The sequence below is a fragment of the Musa acuminata genome, chromosome BXJ1-7 (assembly GCF_036884655.1).
Source record: "Musa acuminata AAA Group cultivar baxijiao chromosome BXJ1-7, Cavendish_Baxijiao_AAA, whole genome shotgun sequence".
Taxonomy (NCBI): Eukaryota; Viridiplantae; Streptophyta; class Magnoliopsida; order Zingiberales; family Musaceae; genus Musa; species Musa acuminata.
In genome coordinates, this window is record NC_088333.1 from 18753824 (window position 1) to 18777518 (window position 23695).

The window sequence follows — 23695 nt, forward strand, 5'->3', positions numbered from 1 at the left end:
AATAATTATAACTAAATTAATAAGTCAAACAATAAAAATTTAGATAAATATAGTAAACGTCTAGTTCTAGAAAGGACCCATTAGGTTAGTCAGTATGCATATATGTGACTGTATTATTTCCAAGATGTTACCCTTTCAAAACTTAAAATGTAGCATATTTTTTCTTATAAATTTTGATATAACATATATAGTTAACATTCATATAGAAACTCTTGGTCAGTTTAAGTTTAAAAAGTCTAAATTATCTAGAATACACATAATATTCTTAAATCATGCTGAGTATTTAAAAGATATTAATATAATTTGTAGCTTCAATTAACAGTCAAATGATAGGAAAATTAACCAAATGTAATATATATGTAGATGCTTACTTTTTAAGAAAGATATATCTACTAAATTTAAATTGGAGAAACAAATATAATACAACATTTATTTTGAAGCTATAACTGGGCTTAGATGAGAAGTTGGTCCGACGAACTTTAACTTGGTCACCGTGTGATTGGCTGAGTACAGCAACCAAAGAGGGCGTTTCTCTGGCAGGTATCAAGAGGTCTCATCGCCAATAAACTCAATTCATAGAGCAGTATAATATATCGTGCATCTACTGCGTGGCGCATTGTTATTGCCTAGTAAGCGAGTTGTGCACCACTTGGCAAGGAATAGAAGGAAAGAATTACTTTGTTTACATATTTCCGCCAGAACTGCAGCAGCTTAAGGGAGCCCGAAGAGTGATCAAACCACAGGCGATAAACTCAACTTGGAGAACGATATAATATATCCTATACGAACTACGTTGCGTCCAGTTACTGATTCGAGTAACAAGCTGACAAGAGCCACGTGGAAGAACTAATCTGATTAACGTTCTCCGCGGCAGCTAAGACGATGCGTTGCCCTCGGTAAAAACGACGGTGGAGTGGAAGCCCAAAAGGCGAAACAAACCCACACTATGCTCTTGTTGTGGTCGTCTTCCCTTTTCCGACGACGATGAAAGGGAAAGGGAAGCAGGTCGTCGGAAAAGTTGCGGCCTCGGCCGCTCCTTCCTCTTCCGTGAAGAGGAAGACAGCGGCGTCAGAGAACCCCGGCGGCTGCCGTAAGAGGCGTCGGCGACCTGGGGTTCTCCAGTTCTTCGACGATGCGGCCGTCGATGCCGATTCTGACTGCGATAACAAGGAGGAAAGCGAGGTGGATGAAAAAATTAGCGATCTAGGTATAATGTCGGTACTCTCTGAGCGGCAATCTGTACTCTAGGGTTTACGCTGCTGTCCTTTAGCTTTTTCCGTTGATTTTCCTGCAAACGACGATTCACTCGGTGTCTTGGTTGTCGATCGCACTAGTTCTAGCTCTGGGGTTTTAATACGTTTTCCTGGTGTGCAAGCAGTGGAATGATACGTTTCCATTGGTTATAGTGCCTGTTGAAAGCATCGGGAAATGGCATCACATGCTATTCGAACTACCTGTTTAAGGTTTATGGAGTTTGCTTTATTTTTATATGCTTCGAAAAACGTTGGTTTATGAGTCCGGATTGCTGAGCTCTAATGTCTTTAAGGAGTTATGCTGGGGTATTTGCTACGGTGTTTTTATTCAAATCAAGGATTGGTAATTTAAGTGTATGATGCACATTTTTGTTCTATGATATTCCATCTGTCATCATGGAGGGAGTTATGTCGGAACAATATGTATGTACATAGTTGCATGCATGATCAAAATTTTACAGGCATATGTACACATGTCGGAATGTGTCGTGGTGGTTTAGCAGCTGTATTAAGCTTACATCTCCATGGTTACAATCTCTTCTCTATATCAATATTTTAAAATTTGATATGTGAAAGTCATGTATAGTGGAATACTAGTTAGTTGCTTAATTTTCCAATATGGCGATAATGTTGTATCTTTGCCAGAAGATAATTTGCATTCAAAACTTTATGAACTAATCTATATTTAAATGAAGCATGACACTTTTTTTTTTTTTTTAATTTCACAATTTGCTTCTTCATTATCTTGTTTATGAGCCTTTTTACCCTTCTTTCTTCAATCTAATTTTCCTTGGTTAACTCTGATTCAACAATGGTATTATCTAGTTGATATCTTGAACACATCCAAATACTCTTTGAACTCTAAAGGCATTTAATTTGTGGCGTTGCATGTGGGATTTCATCAGATTTTTGTTCTGTCCTGGTATTTCATATCCAAATTTAAGGTCTGAATCTAGCCTCTAGACATTTGTTATTTTCTAGTTTCTAATGTTTAAGTTGTTTGAGTTCGGAGGCTTGGCTGTCAGAATCTAGATGTTTGTTATACATCATGTGGATGATTTAATAAAACTGAAAATAAGAACTGCCTTCTTATCAGGTTTTGAGGATAATCTAAATCCAGTAACTCACATGACACTTACACTCGGTTGGTTAAACATTCTTTTGATATATTGATGTTGATTCATATAATTAATTTTAAACATATCAAATATTGAATTTATGTTTAAATGTTTTTTGGCTGTTCAAGTGTCTTGTGAAAGTTTCACTGTGACGTGCTGGTTTTAGTTGACTTTGATGGGCGAAACCATCCTTTCGATTCCTTTCATTACATAATTATTTAATGGTCATGTTAGGGTCCTACTTGTGCTTTACCATTTAATTTAACTCATAAATTTATGATGTCTAAAATTCACTGTAGCAACCAATCATTTTAGAAAATTACCTTAACTGACTGTGATGAGTGTCATTATTATGTCTGAAATTTACTGAAGACACAAATTTTGTTGCTTAATAGTTGTATACGTTGATAGGTTTGTGTGTGCTGTTTTAGTGTTGAATTCTATCCAAGTTTGTCTGGGGCATCTGAATATATATATTTTTAAAATAAACACCTGTATTTCTTAGAGATGTTCATGCAACTCAACTTTGTTTTGTAACTTGATGGTTCTTTTTTGATGAAACCCAAATTTCTCAATTGTTTATGATCAATTATGTTTTGATTGGTCTCATGCTTGTGCACTATCTATCATATACTCATTGAATTCTTTTGCATGTATGTGCATGGTATTATAAGGGTGAACCATCATCTATTTGTGGGATGAAGCTCTTGTACTTGTTGTGATACCGTATTAGTGTTGTTCTTGATTGTTGCAGCATATTCTGTTTGTGCTTCTGCAATTTAAGTATTGTTTTTGCTTGCTGTGAGAAATTGTCTTTGATGTGATTATTTCAATTAGGAACTCACCAAGGACTTGTATTATTGTGGTAATGGTTGCTATTATTACGTTTTTTTGGTAATTAATGTAATATTTTGGAAATACGCACACCTAATGGAACTAATAAAGCTGTATAACGCTTTGCAATGGCTGGTGTTATAGCCTAGGGTTTCTTATGGAACATTGGCTGCGCAGACAATATCTTATTATCAGGATTATTACCAACTACTGAATTCCTTCTCTTGATAATTGCGGGCTTGGTATTTTGCCCGACTGTGATATTTTCTGTTGCAACTATGTTTTCAACTGTGATTTATTTGGTGAAAAAATTGTGGGCCTCAAGTGAAATGGAGTTCTTGCTTTTGAACTAGGAAATGCAATAATTTGTCCCTCATTTTTGTAAAGCTTTGTTTTCAAGCTAATGATTCATGTCTTAAACATGCATGTATGCAGTGCCGAGAGATAGCATTCCTTTTGCTAATTAAGGATTTAGCTCTTGGCAAAGGTTGTGCCTGTTGGCCATTGATACATTTTGTATATCACTATCATACGGTCTACTAGCATAGATGTAATCATGTTTTAAAATGCCAGCCTGGTACTGGTTCGGTAGCCTGTTGGATTTGAACATACCGGTCGGTATGTTACCGTATGCTCGTTATCTGCCATATGCTGCTTTGGATTTGTGTCATTTCTATGCGCTGACATCATGGTTAAATAGGGATGTCCGTCATAAATGAGCCAGTTTATCTTTACTTCTGGTTATGGGTTGGGAACTCTTGTTTTCCTTATCACAACATATGTTCTTCTAGATGGTGATTTGTGCAGCATTGTAAAAAGTGGATTAGGATCGTAGGCCATTTGTAGGCACTTAACTGAGTGCCATTTTGTGGGTTGAACCAACTTAACCACACATTCTAGACTTTTTTCTTTCATTTCAATGTGACATGTAGGTAGTGGTTTTGCATTATTGGAAGTATACATTTCCATCTTGGTGTGAAGGCAGATTGGGCTCAATAGTTTGGGGATTGTTAGAGTAAGTTGCAGCAACAGGTGCTGTCAGAAGCACAATAGATGCATATTGTTTAACTTTAAAGAGTCCTTTCTTTTATGTCCTTTCCTTTTCCCGTGTTTATTTTTGATGTCTACCAGTGTAGTGAGATTATCTTTTTCTTTCTTTGTTTATGTTTTTCATTCTCTCTTGCCTACCTCTTCTCTCCTCCATCCATTACCCTTCTAACACTGGACATTTTCTTTTGTAGCTACTTGCCAATTATGTTGGTCTTTCTACTTCTATCTTATTTTTTTATATCATTCTTGTTTTTGTTTATTTATTCTTTATTGCTTATTCATTTTGTCATTTTTTCATTCTTTGCAACTACAATCGACATGTCAACTACCAATAATGGTTTTTTACCTTCTTCTTATGTGTTACTTTGTCTTGTCTACTATCACTTAAATGTCTTTCGTCTTTGATTTTTATCCAATTACTCTTGATATGAAAATTATGGGTATATAGTTGTTGGATTTTGCTGTTTTTCTTTCAATTATTTATAATTTAGATTCTTGAAAGTTGAAACATTGCTTTTTTATTATGTTTCTTCTCAAATTTTACTTCTTTGTGTTATCCTATATGATTCATGCTTTTTAAAAATATATTATATATATTTGGATATTTATCCTATTCTTTCATTTTTATACTGGTCTTAATTTCCATGCAATTACATTTTTTAAATGGAACATTTCTTTTGACATATTAATTCATGATTAATCAATATAAGGTCACTTTTCCTTTGTTTTATGAACTTCACTCTTGTTTTAGGCAATCATTGGCGATTATTGGCTTTGGTTGTTAACAAAAGCAAGGAAAAGAGGAATGGAGTGGGTGAAAGCGGTTGGCGAGATGGAGAGGGCCACAAAGAGTTTGTGGTATAGGAGATGGAGAGGCCGGTAGTAAGCTGACGATTGAGTCGAGCTGTTGGATCAGCTAATGCATTTGGCACGAGCCCATGTTAGCTTGCCCCAGACTCAGTGGCTGCTTACACAATGCCTATGTTAGTCAACATGCCTGAGTGAATTCATGGCATGCCTAGGGGAGCGCTTGATGTGTATGTGTATGGGGGGAGGGGAGGAGGTGGTGGTGGTGATGGAGATGGAGGCTTAGAGGCATTCGTGGATATGGAATGGAAAAAATGAGAAGAGGAGTGCGCAGGCAGTGTGCAGTGCAGTGTGATGCAGGGCTGAGGGGGGTTTACCAGATTTAGGATTAGGAAATAAATAAAAGAAACTGAGCTTATTGTTTGGTCCAGTTCTGATAGGAACTTTGATTCACAGGGCTTACTGCATGGTAAGCCTTGTACCACATGAAATTCGATGATTGCCGAACCATGACTGGATTGGTTAATACTGGTTGGTATGTGCCATTCCGGGCAAAATTACATTACTTGCTTTTAATATATATCTATACCATCTGAAACAGTTTTCTCTTCTTTTATCATATGTGAGGTTACACCTAATTGGAAACACATTATTTTGTCTTCCTAATAACCAATTTTACATCAACATTGTGAACTTGGTTACAAATATTTGTACATGTTGATACATAATGTGTTGCTATATCCTTGTCATATGTTATCTGATTGCTTTAGTTGATGGAATGGAATATCCATATTATAAAAGCAATATCCCATATTTTAATGTTACTTAATAGTTTTAGACTTTTAGTATTATCATCAATTATGAACTTAGCACAAACACCTGTATTTATACTCATAGTGAACCGAGTTTGTGGCCATAATATCACATGGTGGTTTTTTTATTAGTGGAGGAATCAATATCTTCTTTTATCAAAATTTAGTTCCATGTATTATCTCTTATATTGACAGTTATTAGTGTATCTTATATGTTTTTATCAGGGTCAGTTTCTAGTTTTTTTATTTTCCAAGTGGTTGTGGTACTAGGTTATTGTTTTTTTTTTTCAGTCTCTTGCACATGGGGTTAGTGTGGTAGTAGTCAGTTTTCTGGTAGCATGTTCCATTTAATATAGCACATGTGTTTCAGTTGCTACTTCTTCTATGATATTTTTGTTTGTATTTTCTACTTGCTAGTGATTTTGTGCTTTGTTCAAATAATGATACATTACTAGGTTGTTTGAATTAATTAGCTTGGCACATTTTGACATGATTGCTAATTTTATTTTTCTTTTTTCAACTTATAGTAGATTTCGCTGATGATGGAAAATATGAGAATAAAAAAATTACTGGAGATGGACAGTCCCATCATCTTCCTTTTTTCGTGAAAGAGGAGCTGAGTGGTGATGAACTAGAAGAACTAATCAATGATAGGTATGCCCATGGTTCAGAGCATGTGACATACAATGATGATTCTGCTGAATGTGATGTCAAGGCCTCAGAAGCAGATGGAATGAAGGATGTGATCATTTGGAAAGTCAAATGCATGGTACCTTTGGAAAATCTTGAAGACTTACCTAATGTTGTAAGTTACTGGCATTCTAGTGCTTCATAATTGCTTGGTTTTAGGTTGGACGTGAACGACAGATGACCTTCTGCTTCATGCAAAAGTATGTTGAGTTGGAAAACTTGGGAACGAAACTGCAGATTTCTTCTGTGTTTGCTCTCGAGCATGTCAAAGGTTATGTTTTTGTTGAAGCTGATAAACTATATGATGTTATTGAGGTAATTTGATTTCTTTATACTTTGTAAAATTTGTTAGCAGTTAGCACATTATAAGTAAATATCAGTTTTGGATCTTACTATTGTGTTTTTGGTTGCTCAAGTTAAGCGGACATATATTGATGAATTTTTTTTGTTTCCTTCGGTAAGAGTGATTTTATCTTTAACCATGATAGACCTATAATTGAATTTTTTATTTCTTGTAGTCACCTTACCAATTGTTGTTAGAGTGTGGAGGAAGACCCATAGAAGATTTTGTTGATTGCGGTGTTTTCAAAAGGTGCTTGGTTGAGGTGTCTCACAATACCTTCGTGCAAGGTGCCTCACAATACCTTTGTGCGAGGCGTTTCAGTGAAGTGCTGCTCGGGCGCTCGCCTGAGCCTCGGTGCCTCAGGCAAGCATCCAAGTTAAGTTGGGTCCAGATTCGAGCTTGGTTCGATTGAACGAGCAAGTTGGTTCAATCAAATCGTTTGAATCAAACCAAATAATATGCCCTAACACAAACAACCCCGCCTCTCTCTCGCCCCCCGCTCCCCCCCCCCCCCCCCCCCCGCTCAACCTAGTGAGACATACCTGAAGTGAAACCCTATATCTGTAGCTTCGTCTGCAGTTTCATCCACCGCCGCTGCCTTCTTTCGTCACCCTCGCCTTCGTTCGTAGCTTCGTCTGTTCGCCCTCTCCTTCCCCCACCTTCCTCCACAGTTGTCGACAGTCGTCGGTTCCCCCTCTTCTCAGTTCCCTCTCTAGAACTATTTAGCATTGGTTAGAATTGTTTAGCGCCATATTGATCCACTCTTTAGAACTCTTCTTTGTTCACTCTTTAGAATTGTTTAGCAGCATACTGATCCACTCTTTAGAACTGTTTAGCACTGGTTAGAAACTTGTTTAGCATAGGTCTCCATTAGTAGAAATCATATTGTGTCATTTTTATTTTTATTTTTATTTATCATTCGTAATATATATTTTTAAATATTAATATTTTGGAGCGTCTCACTTCGCTCGGGCGAGTGCCTAACATCTCAAGCATTTTGGGACCTTTTGGTTAGAAGCAATCAAAAAACATTTGATGCTCCTTGTAACAAGCGATATTGCCCATAAGAGGATATCCTGGGCTGAAAAAGGTCCATTTGGTAAAATCTTTTTTTTTTTTGTTGATTGCCTTTACAATGTTCAATGTATGAAATGCTTCATGCGTAACCATTTAAAAATACTTGGAACTAATTATCAGCCAGAATTGGTTGATTACATTGACAGATTGACTATTTAGCTGGACACTAGGTTTAAAAATGATAGATAACAAAAAAACTGAATTGAAGTAAAGCACAAACAATCCAGCCAAAGGAACACTATAAAGTCAATGGAAACAAATGTAAATTCTCTTTGTTTCTACTTGCGACTGTTGCTTACTTTCTGTGCTTTTTCGACCTTTTTTTCTTCTCTCCTCATCCACCACTTTTGTTACTTTATGTTTGGTTTTTGTTGATGCATGGGATTCATAATCGGACGTACCACCAAACTTTTAAAACTGAGGTCTTTCATAAGTGAAGGGCTTGATATTTATATTTCTTTAATGCACATGGTTATGTTATCAATAGATGTGGTATTTTGGTGTTCCATTCTTTGTTTTTCACTGCTTGAATTCAGGCGTTCTATGTTTTGGTCAACTTGTTCTTTAGATTTTCAGCTTGCTTACCTTGATCCATATTGTTCGATCCTTATCTGATATGGAAGCCATGTTTTATCTTATTCTTCTAAACCAGGCAATCAACCGATCAACATCTTGTACTATCAAAAAGAAGAGAGACTTAATGCTGAACTAAGTTTCATAGGTGTATCATCTGGAATCTTTTGATAGGTGTATCTAATGCTAACTTCTGGTAGACTCCATTGTTCGAGAAATAGTTCCTTATGCACTTGGTAACCATTTTGTCAAAATTTTATTGGAATCAAGAGTTGTCTTATTGACATGAATTTTTGTTATTAGTCTTTGTGAAGCTAATCAATCGTTATTTAAATTCACAAAGGCCTGTAAAGAGTGAATTTATTAGTCTCGGATGAGTCTAGAACTTGTGTTGTAGTGATTTGTAATACACTAATAGCAAATCCTAAGTCAGTATATCAGCATTTTGTGTTGTAGTAATTTGTAATTTTCCTATGTGAGATGTGATTTTTCATGATTTCTTTCAAGAGAATATATGATATATGAACATGGAATACCCATCCTATCATTGAAGTATATGATTAATTTGGTCCTAATTTGGTCCTACTCTGTGTGTGTGTGTGTGTGTAGAGTAGTAAGTACATTATATACATGTGACTGTCAAATTTTTTATATTTCAGGCATGCAAAGGGTTTTGTAGCATATATTCAAGCAGAATCAATATTGTCCCAAGAAGTGAAGTTGTGTGTGTGTGTGTAGAGTAGTAAGTACATTATATGCATGTGACTGTCATATTTTTTATATTTCAGGCATGCAAAGGGTTTTGTAGCGTATATTCAAGCAGAATCAATATTGTCCCAAGAAGTGAAGTTCCACACTTGCTTGCTATTCGGAACAAATTACCTGAAGTATGTACTGGAAAGTGGGTTCGTTTGAAAAGTGGAAAATACAAAGGGGACTTGGCACAGGTTGTAATTATTTTGTTTTTGTTGGTATTACTTATCAAGGCTTTTTTATTCTTCTTTATATTCTATAGTTATGTTTATTGAATATTTTCTGTAGGTTGTGGCGGTTGATGATGGACAGAAACAATTAACTATTAAGTTGGTTCCTAGAATTGATTTACAAGCTATTGCCAAAAAATTTGTAAGATATCCAACTAGTTTGACCATTTTTGTTTACCTTTTTGTGACTGTTTCTTCTATCATGTGTTTTTGATGGGTATGTGTATAAATTATATAGCCAATTTGTATCATAGTTGATACCTTTTATCTGATGGCTTGTTTTGTTTGCTGTCTTTATCTTTACAAGGAGATATTTGTTATGTTAGGTCTTATAGAATGTGTACCAACTGCTTATGACTGATTGACACCTTTGCGTATATATTTTTAATATGCTAGGTTGCTTGAATAACCTTTAGATGAAACATGTTCAATATATAATTGATTTGAGGCAGCACAAAGTTGGACTAGACTTTGTATGGAATTGGAAAAAAATTGGGATCAAGGGCCAAAAACATGGTCATCCATGAAAAGTCCACTATATTTTATAACCTGCACTGACTGAAGGTGGTGCTTCCTACTTTATTTATCTTTCTGTGCTCAAGTGCAGTGGCATGAGTGACGGTGGTGGTGGATTTGGAAGAAGATTCTAGGTTTTCTAGATGCAAAAGTAGGTGATAGGTCTATGGTTAAGAATATGGTCATCTTGGAAGCTACATTGCTGACAGTTAGAGCTTACTACATTCTTTTGGATTTAGCTGCAGTTATGAGAGCTGGGTGGAGGATTTAGGGGATTGGTTGTGGTCTTACTATATTCAAAACATCACGGAACACATAGGTAAGATATAGGAAATAAGAGAGAGAGATTTGCTTTTGGAGATGTTGGTGTAAGAATCCTAAAATGCATTCAGGATACATAGATGAGTGGACCCATTGATGTTGCTGCCATGTTACATCTTATTGTTCTTATTGATATCATGCCTGGAAAATGCTTTCTTTTCTAAAAGTTAATGAAAGGAGATGAATGAGAGGGTTATGTTTATCGGAGCCTTTAAATTACCTTGTGAAATTCATGTTTTTGAGTGGAAATATGAAGGCGCATTAAATATCTTTTGATGTTGGCATATGAATTTTCCTGAAGTTACACAAATATTATTTACTGCTGAAATGTCTATACTTGTATGGGTATTGTTGGAAATTCAGTTTTCCTTCTATTTTGCTCATCAATCTGAGTTGCTTGTACAGGGAACAGTTATGCATGTCATTTGTGGAATTTTCTATATATATACCAGGGAAACTCTTATTTATGATGCTTATTAATTCTTATGGAGTTTTCTTTTCTCAATATGTATGTGGAATATTCTTGAGCACATACTCTCTGTCGGCCCAGTTCATCCTCAACTAGAACACAAAAACTGTTTTCTTAACCAGGTTAATTTGTCCAGGGCAGAATTTACCAATTTTAATAAATCCATGCTATGTAATTTGGATTTGATTACAATTTACAATGTTGTAGAATATGACCATTTATTTTAAAATAAATTTCATTTTTTGTGCTTTTATGGAAGTTCTCAATAACTTGAACTCTTGTAAGGCTGAAATTTTTGCAGTTCAAGAAAGAAAAAAACTACTTTTGTTTTAATCATATCCAAAACAAATGTTCTGGTTTACTCATCATGTTTTAGTCATATAAAAAAAAATGTTCTGGTTTTAGTTGTTAAAAAATTTACCCAAGACAAGTTTACACGTATTTTACTGGTTGCTGGAAACTTCCTGTGTACAAGTGATGGTTCTGTTGGTTAGTATGCTGCTCATAGAGAGTGCATTTGGTAGCTTCTGTATGCAGATCTATAGTTATCTGCTTCTGTAATGCACCTGGAATTTCTTGCTTCTTATATTTGGAATATTTTTCTCTAAAGACAAAGGTTGAAGGATACTGCTGTCTTTTCTTTCTTATTGTCAACTTAAAGTTGTTCAATGATCGTGAATGGAGAGTAATGTAAAAGTTGTTCAATGATCATGCATGGCGAGTGATGTAATCTAAATTGAATATTTTCTTGCCACGGCTTTACATTGTGCTCTGGTCTGAAACTTTGTTTCATACTCTGTACTAGGAAAAGGTTTTTTTTTTGATAAGTTGTACTAGGAAAAGGTTAATGGAATAAAAAATAGATTTTGGGGTTAAGTAAATACCATTGTTTTACTGATATGTGTACAATTAATGAATGAAATGCTCAAGTTAGCAGTGTTGCTACATGGATAAAATCAGTTCTAATTTGGCAGGGTGGTGGGATATCATTGAAGCTTGCTGCTGTTCCTGCACCACATTTGATAAGCTCTCATGAACTCGAGTAATTGTTTATTATATCATTTATTTCATATTTATTTAATTTTTCATTGTTTAAATCAGGGTCTGCCGTATCGAACCGTACCGGCCGGTATGGGTGGTATGTACCGGTCCGACAGGTTGTCGGTACGCGGACCACCTGTTACCGGTCCGAGTGCACTGTAGCACTATAGCAGTGCTACAGTACTCGGCACACCTGGGTGTACTGCTCGGTATATCGTACCGGTACCGAGCCCAGGTCGAAATACCGGTATGGTACGGTATTGCGAACCTTACTTTAAACTATTTTAGTTCTAGAAAATAAAGTCAACTCTACAATCTATCAGGTCCTTCAGACCTCATATTGAAGTCAAGCGTGATCGGCTGACTGGAGAACTTTTTGAGGTGCTTGACGGCATGATGCTGAAGGATGGTTACTTGTTCAAAAAGGTTTCCACTGGATCTGTAATATTCTCTGGGGTCCAGCCATCAAGTAGTGAGCTTTTAATGTTCTCTGATGTGACTAATAATATGGTTGAAGACTTAAACTGGGTTTCAAGCATTTACAATGCTCGTAAGAAAAAGCCGGGAGCTGAAATATTGGATGATGAAGTGTCAGTTGTCACAAAAAATGATTACGGTCTTCATGATCTTGTCTTGTTTGGGTGAGTTTGTGCTGCCACATTTTCCATATTTGAGACTAATCACCTGCAATATATAATTTTGAATAGCTTTCTTCCTTTCCGACTTCCAGGCAGAAGCATTATGGTGTTATTATTGCTGTTGAGAAGGACTGTTTCAAGGTATCACTTTTGCTAAAATAATTGCTTCACCCGTTTGAATCTTTAATATGCATTTATTTTTTTAATCTTTTCAGATATTGAAAGGTGACATAGAGGGAGAAAATGTGGTCACAGTTAAGATTCAGGACATAAAGAACTCATGTGTGGATAAAATGTTCATGGCTTTGGATTGGAAGAAGACAACCATATTCATTAATGACATTGTCAAAATTTTGGCAGGGCCATTGCAGGTAATAAATATTTAATCAATTGATCTTTAAGAACACAACTCCAAGTTTGAGAGATTGAACATCATCGTAAAATCCCTATAATGTAAATAGTGAGGTTATGTTCAATAGACTAGTTTTCTTTTTCATTTTATTTGTTGTGATGCATCAGATATAGTTTTACTTAAAAATGAGCTTTGCTTGAACCAAACATCGACAACTAAATAATATTGTGTTCTTTGGTCAACGTTCTACACAGTTTCTTGGAGTGTGTGATGGTTTACTTAGTTCATAAATTTTCTTTTTGAAGTTTATCAGAACAATTTAGTATTTACTTCAGTAGTTACTGTGCTTTGTTTTTGTTCTTGCATATAATTCTTTCTCACATTGGCTGTTTATTTTCTGATAAAATAGTTGAGATTGATAGTTTACGTTTTTTGGCAGGGTAGAGTAGGAGTTGTGAAACATATGTACAAGGGCACACTCTTTATTCATGCTGAATATGAAACCAAAAATAGTGGTTTCTTTTCTGTGAAATCCGTGTCGTGTGAGAAAGTGAAAGAGTCGAAGAATTCCTATGGTGTAAAGGCTGGAAAGGTGGGGAATTTTATTCTGGATTTTTCTTGTAATTGTGACCTTTTCATTTTGTCTATTTTTTCTGTTCAGGGAAAAGAAGCAAACACTTCATTCTCTCAATCACCTATAAGAACATTTGACCGAGAAAACAATGCTCATGGCTGTATGTATCTGAATATCATTGAATTAGTGGAAAGAAAACTGTCTTAATCTTGCATTTGACATGCAGCCACCCGTCGTGGCCAAAGTGATAATGAGCAAATGTTCTCAATTGGCCAGACATTGAGGATCCGAGAAGGTCCACTGAAAGGGTACCTGTGCCGTGTGGTAGGCATCTACCGCTCTGATGTCACAGTTAAGCTGGATTCTTTAGTGAAGCTTATAACAGGTTTGTTGATTGAGAAGATTTTCACTGGAAAGATGTATATTTTTTTGATCTTTATTCTCTAACAAATATTTCATGTTCTTCATGCAGTTACGGACAAATCTCTAGCAGTGCCGAAAATAAAAGGGTATTTAATGTCCTTAAATACATAAACATTAGTTTTAATAGATGCTCGTCGCTGGATGTATCTTCTTGGTTTACTTTGCAGTATTTTGCTGCCTTCTGATTTTATTATCTGTTGTTTTCGATGGAAGAGATAATGCAACTGGATCATCTGATCAAGCTACTATATCCTCTGATCACTTTGGATTGTCCACAGGTATTTCTTTGTATAGCATTTTTTTGTCTTCCAAGCTGAATAACAATCCTTAGTTGGAGCTGAATACTGGATTTGCTAACTTTTGCAGCTTGATTTTCACATGTAGCAACTTGTGCTTTTGACATATTACAAGGAAAATTTATTTAATCCTTCGCTAGTATTTGCATCCATGTTTGTCTTTTTTCTAGATCATCAAATTATTCCAAGATTTAATTATTGTCTTACTGTATTACAATATTGAACCATTCTTTAATTTTATAGCTTGTCCATCATTTGGAGAAACATCAACACCAGCAGAGAAAAGTTCATGGGACTCTGTGATGCCATCATTTGGCAGGTTCGGTGACCACTCTGTGCTTTCCTTTGCATGTTTGTTTTGTCTTAACTTTATTCTTACCTTTGTTTAATTTAATTAAATTGGCTAACTGAAAGTGGTTCGTAATATATGCAGTAAAGCGTACAATTTACTTAAGATTCTAAACTAATCTGTGGCATTGTTAATCATATGGCACATTGTGAATCACTGTGGCCACTCCTGATTTTCATTTTAAATTCTTCACAGGGATTCTTGGCAACCTTTTTCTTCCTCCAATCTATCAGTTGCTTGTAACAATGAGAATCAAACAGGTAGCAAATTCTAGAAGCTACTTATCTTTTTCATGTTCGTTATTATTTAATTTCATTTGACTGGGTGACTATTACATGGACTTCCACTTTGAAACCCACAAGATATGTTGGATTTGTATTCATGCATCTGTGAGCAGGGCACTTATCCGACACTTCAATTATACTCTTCCGATTTGAAATGAGATAACAGCATAGAGATGAAGCCTTTTCTGATTGTATGGCCTTCACTTCTCACAACATTTTAGTACAATTGTCACATGTATATTTACAAATTATTGCTCTTGTGCACGTTCTTGTATCTCCGTTGTGTCAGCTTGCCTAACTGGATACTTGGATGTGTGGCTGAATTAAATTGTCGGGTACGAGTTCATGTAACAATGTTTGAACTGGTTATTATTTTTGGAGATGTCATCCAATCAAACTCAAATTGTTTCCATTTATACATTGGAAAGTCGATTTTGAGCCATATATGCATTGTGTTTAAATAGTTTTTACATATTGTTACATGCGTTTCTTGCTGAATCACTGCAGCTGTGATTTGGCTAATTGATTTTGCAGGTATAAAATGCCAAGTTTTTCAATTATTACACTCTTAGAGCATATATTGAGAATTAGTGAATTAACTTCTGTATGTAAGACAAATTTAAACTGTGATGACCCTTTCTGTGCAATGTAGCTGGAAACAATGATGTTTAGTAGGATATAATGATACTGTATTTAGCATTGTTGCCTTCTCTAAATCTATTTCTGTCGAAGGTGGTTATGATGCACACTATTGAAGTCTAACAATCTTTTTCTCCTGAGACTTATAAATCATGTAAACATTTGGTCAATGCTTCTTCCTGTTTATTTTTTCGTGTTTCATGTATTGTTCTAGGACATGGTGGATCCTTGTACTCTGGCTGTCCTTTTCTTTATATTGTCCTCTGACATATTTGCTGCTACATGTTGAAGTTATGAGGATATGTTATCTGAAATGTAAAAGAAGATATCAAATTATGAACTGGGTCATTTTTATGTTTTCAATTTTAAGAAGATACTTTTTAGTTTTAAGTTTTTGTATGTTGTGTCTTGACTGTTACAGAATTGAGCTGTTTTTTGTTCATAGATTGTGGTAGCTTCTAGATGCCCTTTCTGTCTGTAGCCATCGATGATCAATTAATTAGGATTTTATATCTTGGGCTTGCACATGCGACAAGAGCCAAATGTGGTAGATCCATGTATCTTATTTGATAGTCATGTACATGGACCCTAATCACTCATACATATATGGTGCATGTGAACTTGTTGCTTAAGCCATTCAGGATTGATTGGTCATCAGTTTAGTTGCTTCAGGGACTGATGTAGGTTTGTGAACTAGATAGACCATCTCGTGCAGCAGTAAAGTTAAATGCATTCAATCAGAGAACATAAATGCATAAAAGGCTGTTTTTCAGATCACCCACACTCACCAGAGTCCCTGTAGAATTGTATTTGGATCTTGCACTTTCTTTAGACTAGAGTATGTGAAAACAATGAAATGTAGATCACCTAATGATAATAAAACTTGACTAACAAGTTGTCTAGAGGCCTTCGGTGTCACCAAAATTTTCATTTAATCAGAGAACTTGCATGTCTAAAAGGATTAGGGGAGTATCTCATCAAAAGTTATCACCTCCTTGTATTTCAGCTGGCTTATTGAAAATGGACCTCTGAGGCTCTTTTTCTTGCGTGAAGTTGTTGGAATATTTGTGCTAATAGAAAGAATATAGGACCTTTTATTTTGCCTGTTAAATGAGTTGAACTGGCCCAACTATTCAAATGAATGGGCTTGAACGGTTGGGTTTTGACGAACTTTAGTCGAATCTTAGGTGTTTTGGCTCACTACTACTAATGGTTGGCCAAAGCACATGAACTTTGATTGAATCCAGGCTGTTGGCATATTGAGCTGTGTTTGAATCGCTCCTGGTATGTTCAGCATCCGGTGAGACAGCCTTTTCTTTTTCCACTCAGCTTAGTTTTTGAGTTAAGTTGATTCTTTTTATCTATTTTAAATAAGACATAAGGGATGTGTAATGGAGACAATTACATGATTCTGATGGACCATAATTCTTCTTCCCAAAATGTTCATTAAATATTTAATTGTGACTCAAAACTTGCCTAATCTAAATTTAATTTTACTGAATAATTTTTTTTGTTCAGACAAACTTAAAATTCAAATGTTTCTGCTGCAGCATCACATAATATTTTTATATTCGAACCATCTCTTTTAAAATATATATTAATTTGGTTAGATGACTTTATGTATCACAAACTTGGAAAATTATCGAGTCATAGATTAGTGTGATTAAATTGAACATGTGCCTGTTAATATTCTACATTTCAAGTTGATTTTCCTTTTGTAGTTCCTTTTGTGTGGTTCTTGTCATTGTATAAAATTTCACGTGGACTAGTCCATACCCCATAGTATTTATTGGTTTGAACATGAACCGGCTGACACAGGACTAGTCCTTTTTGCCTAGTACAGTTCAGTGAGTAGGTTATTGCTTGGTAACTATAAAAAATTAGGCCTATCGCTTGTCTCGGTTTCAATGATTTGGCATTTTGGTCGGTCTGACTTTAGGCAGTCGTCTGCATTATTAATACCTCTCTCTTGTTATCCCCTATTTCCTTCACATTGCTTCACATTAATACCTCTTCGACTTTCGACAATTGTTGCTCTGTCACGGTGTGTTGCTGTCAAGGAGTTCGATTCACGACTGAGACCCTTTTTAGTGTTGATTTTGGGTGTTTTTGTTTGCTTTCACCTAGACAACTTGTAAGGGTTATTTAATAGTCTTAGCAGTCCCATTTTGCTTTTGTAAAACATTCAAGCATTGTAGATAAAGCCATGTCGTGTGGGGAAAATGACCAAAACAGTCCTGTTGATTTGTGGCTGAAACGTTCCCCCCATCACACATTTGCAATGTGAAATATGGCACCCTAGAACCCTTTGGTGGCATTTTGCCAGATGGGGCTTTAGACATCATGCCATTCCGAGCTTACTAGGACTATCTTTGTACTTTGTATTGCCCATAAATTGTGCTTGTGCGATCATGAGTTTATTTTTTGGATTTGCACATGCATTTAAGTTAATGAACATGTTACCCGTTTCTTTTGCTTGCAGGTCCCTATGGGACTGTATGAGGTTATGTCGTAGCTAACCGTTTGCGATGGATATCGCAAGGGTGCTGCATGACCTAGGTAAAAACCAACTAAGATTCTTGGAAGCTGGCCTTTTGTAGATGGATGTCGCAAGGGTGTCATACTATTTAGGCAAAAACCAAAGAAGTCCATGACAACTCTTTTGCTTGTTACATCTGCTCTTCCTCTTCTCCTCCTATACCTCTTCTTCCTCTTACTGCTCTGCTTCTCTCTTCTCCTCCACTTCCTCTTCCTACTTGTACTGTATTACTCTCCTAATCAGTGTCTCCTCTTCGTCTTCTTCGTTTTCTTCTCCTTCTCTCCCCTTCTCAGTGTTGACCAGCATATTGGCATACCATGTTTCAGTATGCTGGTAGTTATAGGACCCATATAAGTTCAGTCAATGAGTGATCTAATCGAGGAATACTTATTTTCTGCTTTAACAGTTCACCCCTCTGTGTTGTTTTATCTTTTCCTGTTTATGAGTTTCAACTGAAAGCAGAAGTGCAGTTCACCCCTATAATAGATTTTGCAACATGCATTTGACAGATTATAAACAAGTGTTTGCAGAAGTTATCTATAGCAAGGAAGGGGAATTGATAAATACTTTGACCTTGTTAAATCATGTTTACAGCTTGGTAATTTTAGTTGGCTGGCAAACCTTTTTTCCTTTTATCACTGTTTGTTTGTTTGAACACTTTCGGATTGGTCCTATTTTTATAAGCAGAAGGATGCAAAGATGATCCTTGGGGTAATAAACTGGTGTCTGTGTCTAGTACTGACACAGGTGATTATGATAAAACAATGGATGATTGGGGCAAAAAATCTTGTTCTTGTACTAGTGGGAATTTTTAATGCTTATTGCCGCTAATATAGCTTTTTTAGTCTTTGCACCTTTGTTGAGTTTATATTGTCTTGTTCTAATATTAAACAGATCATGGAAATGAGGCTGATCCTTGGAGTAATATGGCAACAGCCACTGGTAAACAGACCTCAGGTGGTTCCATTGAGATCACGGATGGTTGGGGTAAAACAACTGGTTCATTTACTGCTGTGAAGGCTTAAGCAATTCTACCTATTGTAACTCTATTGATTGCATGAGAACTCTGATTGCCTACTGTAACCTTGAACAGGTCTAGGACTTGGAGCTGATCCTTGGAACAAGGTGACATATGCTAATAGAACTGATGCACCTACTTCTGATGGAGCCATAGGTGGATGGGGTAATTCATCCAATTCAGGTTTGCTGGAGAAGGCTTCCAGTGGTGCTGGAGATCAAGCTGGAAGTAGTGAAATAAAATCATATGATTGGAGCAACAAAGCTGCAGTTGTTCTGAGGAATGATGTGGATGGATGGGAGAAATCAAAAACTTCCGTAGATGATGCTGGAGGAATCTGGGATAATGAGAGTGTTAAAAAGAGTAATGCATGTTCTTGGGACAGTGAAGGAATAGGAAAAATGAGTAAAAAAGAAGATGCATGGGACAAAACTGCAAAATCTCAAGAGAAAAGCAATGACAACTGGGATGTTGCTGCTATTGGTCAGACTCAATCAAACAATAATACATGTTCTTGGGACAATAAAGAAGGCAAAATAAGTACTGAGGATGATGCTTGGCAAAAAGCTGCAAAATTGCAAGATACAAACAATAACAGCTGTGATGCTGTTGCCATTGGTGGGTCCCATTCTATTCAAAACCATGGATGTGAGGTTGGTGATTGGGATAATGCAAAGAGTCCATCTGCTAGTCTATCTGGTTATCGTGTCAAAGCAAAAGAGAATGACAAAGCTGTAATTGGCAGATTAAGCAAAACAGGAGTTTCTGGCCAAAGTCAGAATTGTCTAGGGGACAATCGAATGTCACCCAAAGGAAATTATGATTTCAACTGGAACAAAGGAAAAGACTGTGAAGGAGCTGATGCAAATACTCGGATGAACTCAGAAAAACCTAGAGAATTACAACGTGTTGGTGGTCTAGGTGCAACTGATAATGATAGATCCCAGGACAGCTGGAGTAAGAACCATAACTGGGGTCAAACTTCTAGTTTGGAAAGAGAAAGGGAACAAGATAATGGACATAGGAACCATGATAACAACTGGAGCCGGCAAAACAAATTTAATGTGTTTAGAGGAAGTAGTTGGGAAAGAGGAAGGGGATTCCATGGAGTAAGTGGATGTATGAGGCATGATGCAGGAGATCAAGAGTGGTCATCTGGTAGGGGAGGAGGTAGAGATGAAGGCAGAGGCAAGGCCAGGGGACATTCTGGTGAAGCTGGAGGTAATAGGGATGGTCTTAGTGACACGAGATCTGTTGGGCAAGTTTGCAATTGGGATAAGGGCCATGGTGCGATTGAAACTTCAGATTGGAAGAACCAGCAAAGTTCTGTGGATTCGTTGTCTAATTGGGAAAATGATAAAAATGCTGACTGGGATAAATTGAGAAATTGTAATCAAAATGAATCATTGGGAAAAACTGGTCAAATGCATTCCTGGAGCAAAAATAAATCTTTAGCTGGCCAGTCCTTGTCTAGTTGGAGCAGCTTCTCACAAGATGCTGATGCAAAAAAGGATGCCAAAGGTGTGGATGATGCTTCTTGTTGGGAGAAGGGAGCAAGTTTACCTGAGGGAAGCAGCAACTGGGAAAAATCTCATGCTGGGGAACAATTTGAGTTGAGTAATGATGACAAAAACAAGTGGAGCACTACAACTACATCTGGATGGGTAGGTGATTCTTTAAAAAATGTACCTGCGGCTCCGGAAAATTTGCATATATCCATTTGTAGAAGGTTCATTGGGGACAATCAGGACATGTCCATTGTAAGTGATGGTAATAAGCCTGGTTGGGATAAATTGTCATCCAGTGATGAAGGTAAGGCTGCAGGTGGATATGAATGGGACAGCATGAAAGCTTCAGGTGCAAAACAAGTCTCTGGCTGGTGTGGCTGGACTGACCATGCTTCGGAAGTAAAAGCTTATGAGAAAACAATTAGAGGTTAGTGAATGATTTTAGCTTCTTTATTTTGACATATGACTTGATTGTATGAATGCAATTCATGACTTTTCCTGGTGCTTTTTGTTCAAACCCAATCATCCACCTTTACAGGAGCTTGGGATGGACCGAGAGCTGATAAGTCTTGCAAAAATTCAACCGGTGCTGGTATAAATAGCTGGGAGGTAGCTGTAAGAAGTGATGAAAAAGCAAGAGGTGTCATTTTGGACAAGTCATGTGATTGGACTCATTCTGAGGTTAGCAGTGGAAATGTAGATGCTTGGGACATGGAGGGAAAAAAGAGAACTGCAGATGGCAATTGGGACACAACTACTAATTCTCAAAGGGAGAAGACTGATGAAGATAATAATTGGGGTGATAATTCAAAAGAAAGTAAAGAAGATTTCACAGTTCAAGGTGGATATCAAACTGACAGCAGGAATGCTGCTGTTCTACATTCTACACAACCAGGAACGGAACATTCTGGCCAAGTTAGCAGTTGGGAAAGAACAACGAATTCTTGGTCTGGTCAGTGGAAGGATAGACAGTCAAATGATTCGAAAGATTGGAAACAAGGAGGATCCAAGCAAAGTGAAAATGATACATGGTACGGGCAAAAATCATCTGGTGAAGAATTTGGGAAAGGTGATCAGGTTGACAGATGGAGCAAACCTAGAGAAGGGGGTCATGGGTTCGGTAGAGGAAGAGGTGGAGGACAAAATAGCTGGGACAGTGGTAGCTGGAATAAAGAAATGGATCATGTTGGTAATCAAAGATCTGGTTGGGGAAGAGGAAGGGGAGGAAATAATGAGGCTGATGGTGAAAAGCAATGCAAATGGAACAAGCTGAGAGATTTTAGTGAAGACAGGGGATCTAGTTGGGTAAGAGGAAGAGGCCGATTCGGAACAAGAGATAAAAGTCAAGGTGACAATTCCGATGGGCCACCCAACCAGCAAGGCAGATGGTCTGGAAGCGGAAGAGGTTGGGGGCGTAACAGTGGTTATAATTTTGATGGTGGAAGGCATTTTAGTCATGGTGGCGGTAGGGGTCCTGGTCACAGCAGTTTTTTCTCATCTGATATGAAGGATGACAGGGAGAGCTGTGGTGATGGATCATTACCTAGAAATTCTGTATCGAGTTGGGGCAGCAACGAAAACACTGGTCGGGAAAAGTCCAAAGACCATGCAAATTCCGAATGCGGAGGAAAAACTAATCAACAACATGATTGGAGCAAGGGAAAATCTCATGATGGTGACTCATCTGGCTGCAGTAAAAGGTCGTCAAACTGGAGCAAAGATGAAGCAGATGTTGGAGAAGAGAACTGGGCCAGGACCAAGGAATTTGGTGTTGTTCAATCTTCATCTTGGAATAAATGGTCCACGAATACTGAAGATATTGGTGAGGCATCTGGTACATGCAGAAATTCCAAAGATGCACAAGCTGCAGGTGATCAAGGGTGCAGTTGGGACAAAGCAGCTGTGTCTTGGGACGAGCACTAACAACGAAGGATGTGGAAGCAAGGGAGGATAGTAATATGTATTTTTGGTTTGTACATATATCTGAATTATGCTGATAAATCATGTAAATTTCCGTTCAATTGTCTGCTGTCCTGAACCTAGCTTGTTGGACTGTTTCTGGACTTCAAATGTGGTCTTATTGGCATTTAGACTTCTTTGAAAAGCTTGTCTAAAATCATCTTTTATGGTAGCATTTTAGCTTGCGCGAATTTGCATGAGTAGCTTGTTATCTCATAAACCTCAGGATTTATGTAAACTGTTAGATCCCTAGTTTATCATCGATGCACATCTTGATTGTTGTAGCTAAGGATGTGTTAAAAGTTCAAATATCAGGTTATATAACCTTGCCAATCAATATAATTCTTTTTTAAGTGCTTATTAGCTAAAGTTGGATTAATTGGGATTTCTATGGAAAGGGTGATAAGGTCTCTTAAAGAAGCCAATTTATTTTAGATTATTCTGATTAAACTCATTTGATCATATTTATCTAATCTCGTATCACTTTGTTTTCATTTGTTGGTTTTGATCAATACTGCCATTTCAACTCAAAGTTTTATTTTGGTCGAGGCATTTCAAGGGTTTCTTTCCTTTCTGAAGCGTTGTTTGAAACCTGAGTCCTTTGTGGTTCAAGCTGAGGGAGATCTATATGACGAATTTTTGCTCGAATGGCAGAAAGAAATTTTGATGTGCCTAAAGCAAAAGTTAATGGAGATTATTTTCCACGTGAATTGCTTATGGGCACTTTGGTTGCCTCTTCACCACGGTTATCCCATAAGAAAATATCGGGAGTTACATCTGGCCAATCATCTTTGACTAAAATAATTTGGACTATAGTTTTTATTTATTTTTTGATTGTATTTATGAAAAAAATGAATGTTCTCTCTAAACTTGTAATATTCTAATCTCTTTCTGATTGCCACTTTATCCTCCTCGCTTCTCACGTCACTATCCTTTCTCGTATTCTCATGAGTATCATCACCACTCTCCTCTTTTTGTCTTCCTCCTTTCCATTTTCCTTTTGCTCTTTTTATCATCCAACTTATTGGAATTGTTTTTTTATCTTTTAGTGAGCTCGTTACAAATGTATTTTGGTTATAAGCTACCTGTATATTTACTATAAAAAAATCGGGTCCAGACATCGATCGCAGTTACCCACATCCATCCAAATCAAACATGTAGTCCATCCACTTTTAGCCAAAAAAATAAAGAGAGAAAAATAAGAAAAAGAAAAGGGAAAAAGCCACATC

General features: G+C 36.7%; 1 protein-coding gene across 3 annotated transcripts; it reads left to right on the forward strand.

The window, feature by feature from the left end:
• Positions 1-921: 921 nt before the first annotated feature.
• LOC135584076 (protein RNA-directed DNA methylation 3-like) lies at positions 922-22657 on the forward strand. Of its 3 annotated transcripts, none has more exons than XM_065192243.1 (19): positions 922-1207; positions 6402-6643; positions 6724-6879; positions 9346-9504; positions 9599-9682; positions 11821-11888; positions 12211-12528; positions 12618-12666; positions 12741-12896; positions 13317-13469; positions 13539-13611; positions 13678-13836; positions 13924-13960; positions 14088-14152; positions 14414-14489; positions 14715-14779; positions 18876-18968; positions 19075-20934; positions 21046-22657. In XM_065192243.1, exons 1-19 carry the CDS (start codon positions 985-987, stop codon positions 22428-22430), a joined length of 5421 nt encoding a protein of 1806 aa, XP_065048315.1. In that variant the 5' UTR covers positions 922-984; the 3' UTR covers positions 22431-22657. The 3 variants fall into 3 exon arrangements, with proteins under 3 accessions (XP_065048315.1, XP_065048316.1, XP_065048317.1); XM_065192244.1 differs by having other exon boundaries at positions 6405-6643; XM_065192245.1 differs by lacking the exons at positions 922-1207; positions 6402-6643; positions 6724-6879; ... (1 more) ...; positions 9599-9682; positions 11821-11888 and adding an exon at positions 11943-12134.
• Positions 22658-23695: the final 1038 nt, after the last annotated feature.

Bases quoted from the DNA above. Each gene is read 5' to 3' on its own strand.
- LOC135584076 (XM_065192243.1), top strand. From the start codon at position 985: ATGAAAGGGAAAGGGAAGCAGGTCGTCGGAAAAGTTGCGGCCTCGGCC. The intron at 1,208-6,401 runs GTATAATGTCGG...TTCAACTTATAG, and splicing joins TGAAAAAATTAGCGATCTAG to TAGATTTCGCTGATGATGGA. The intron at 9,505-9,598 runs GTTGTAATTATT...TATTTTCTGTAG, and splicing joins ACAAAGGGGACTTGGCACAG to GTTGTGGCGGTTGATGATGG.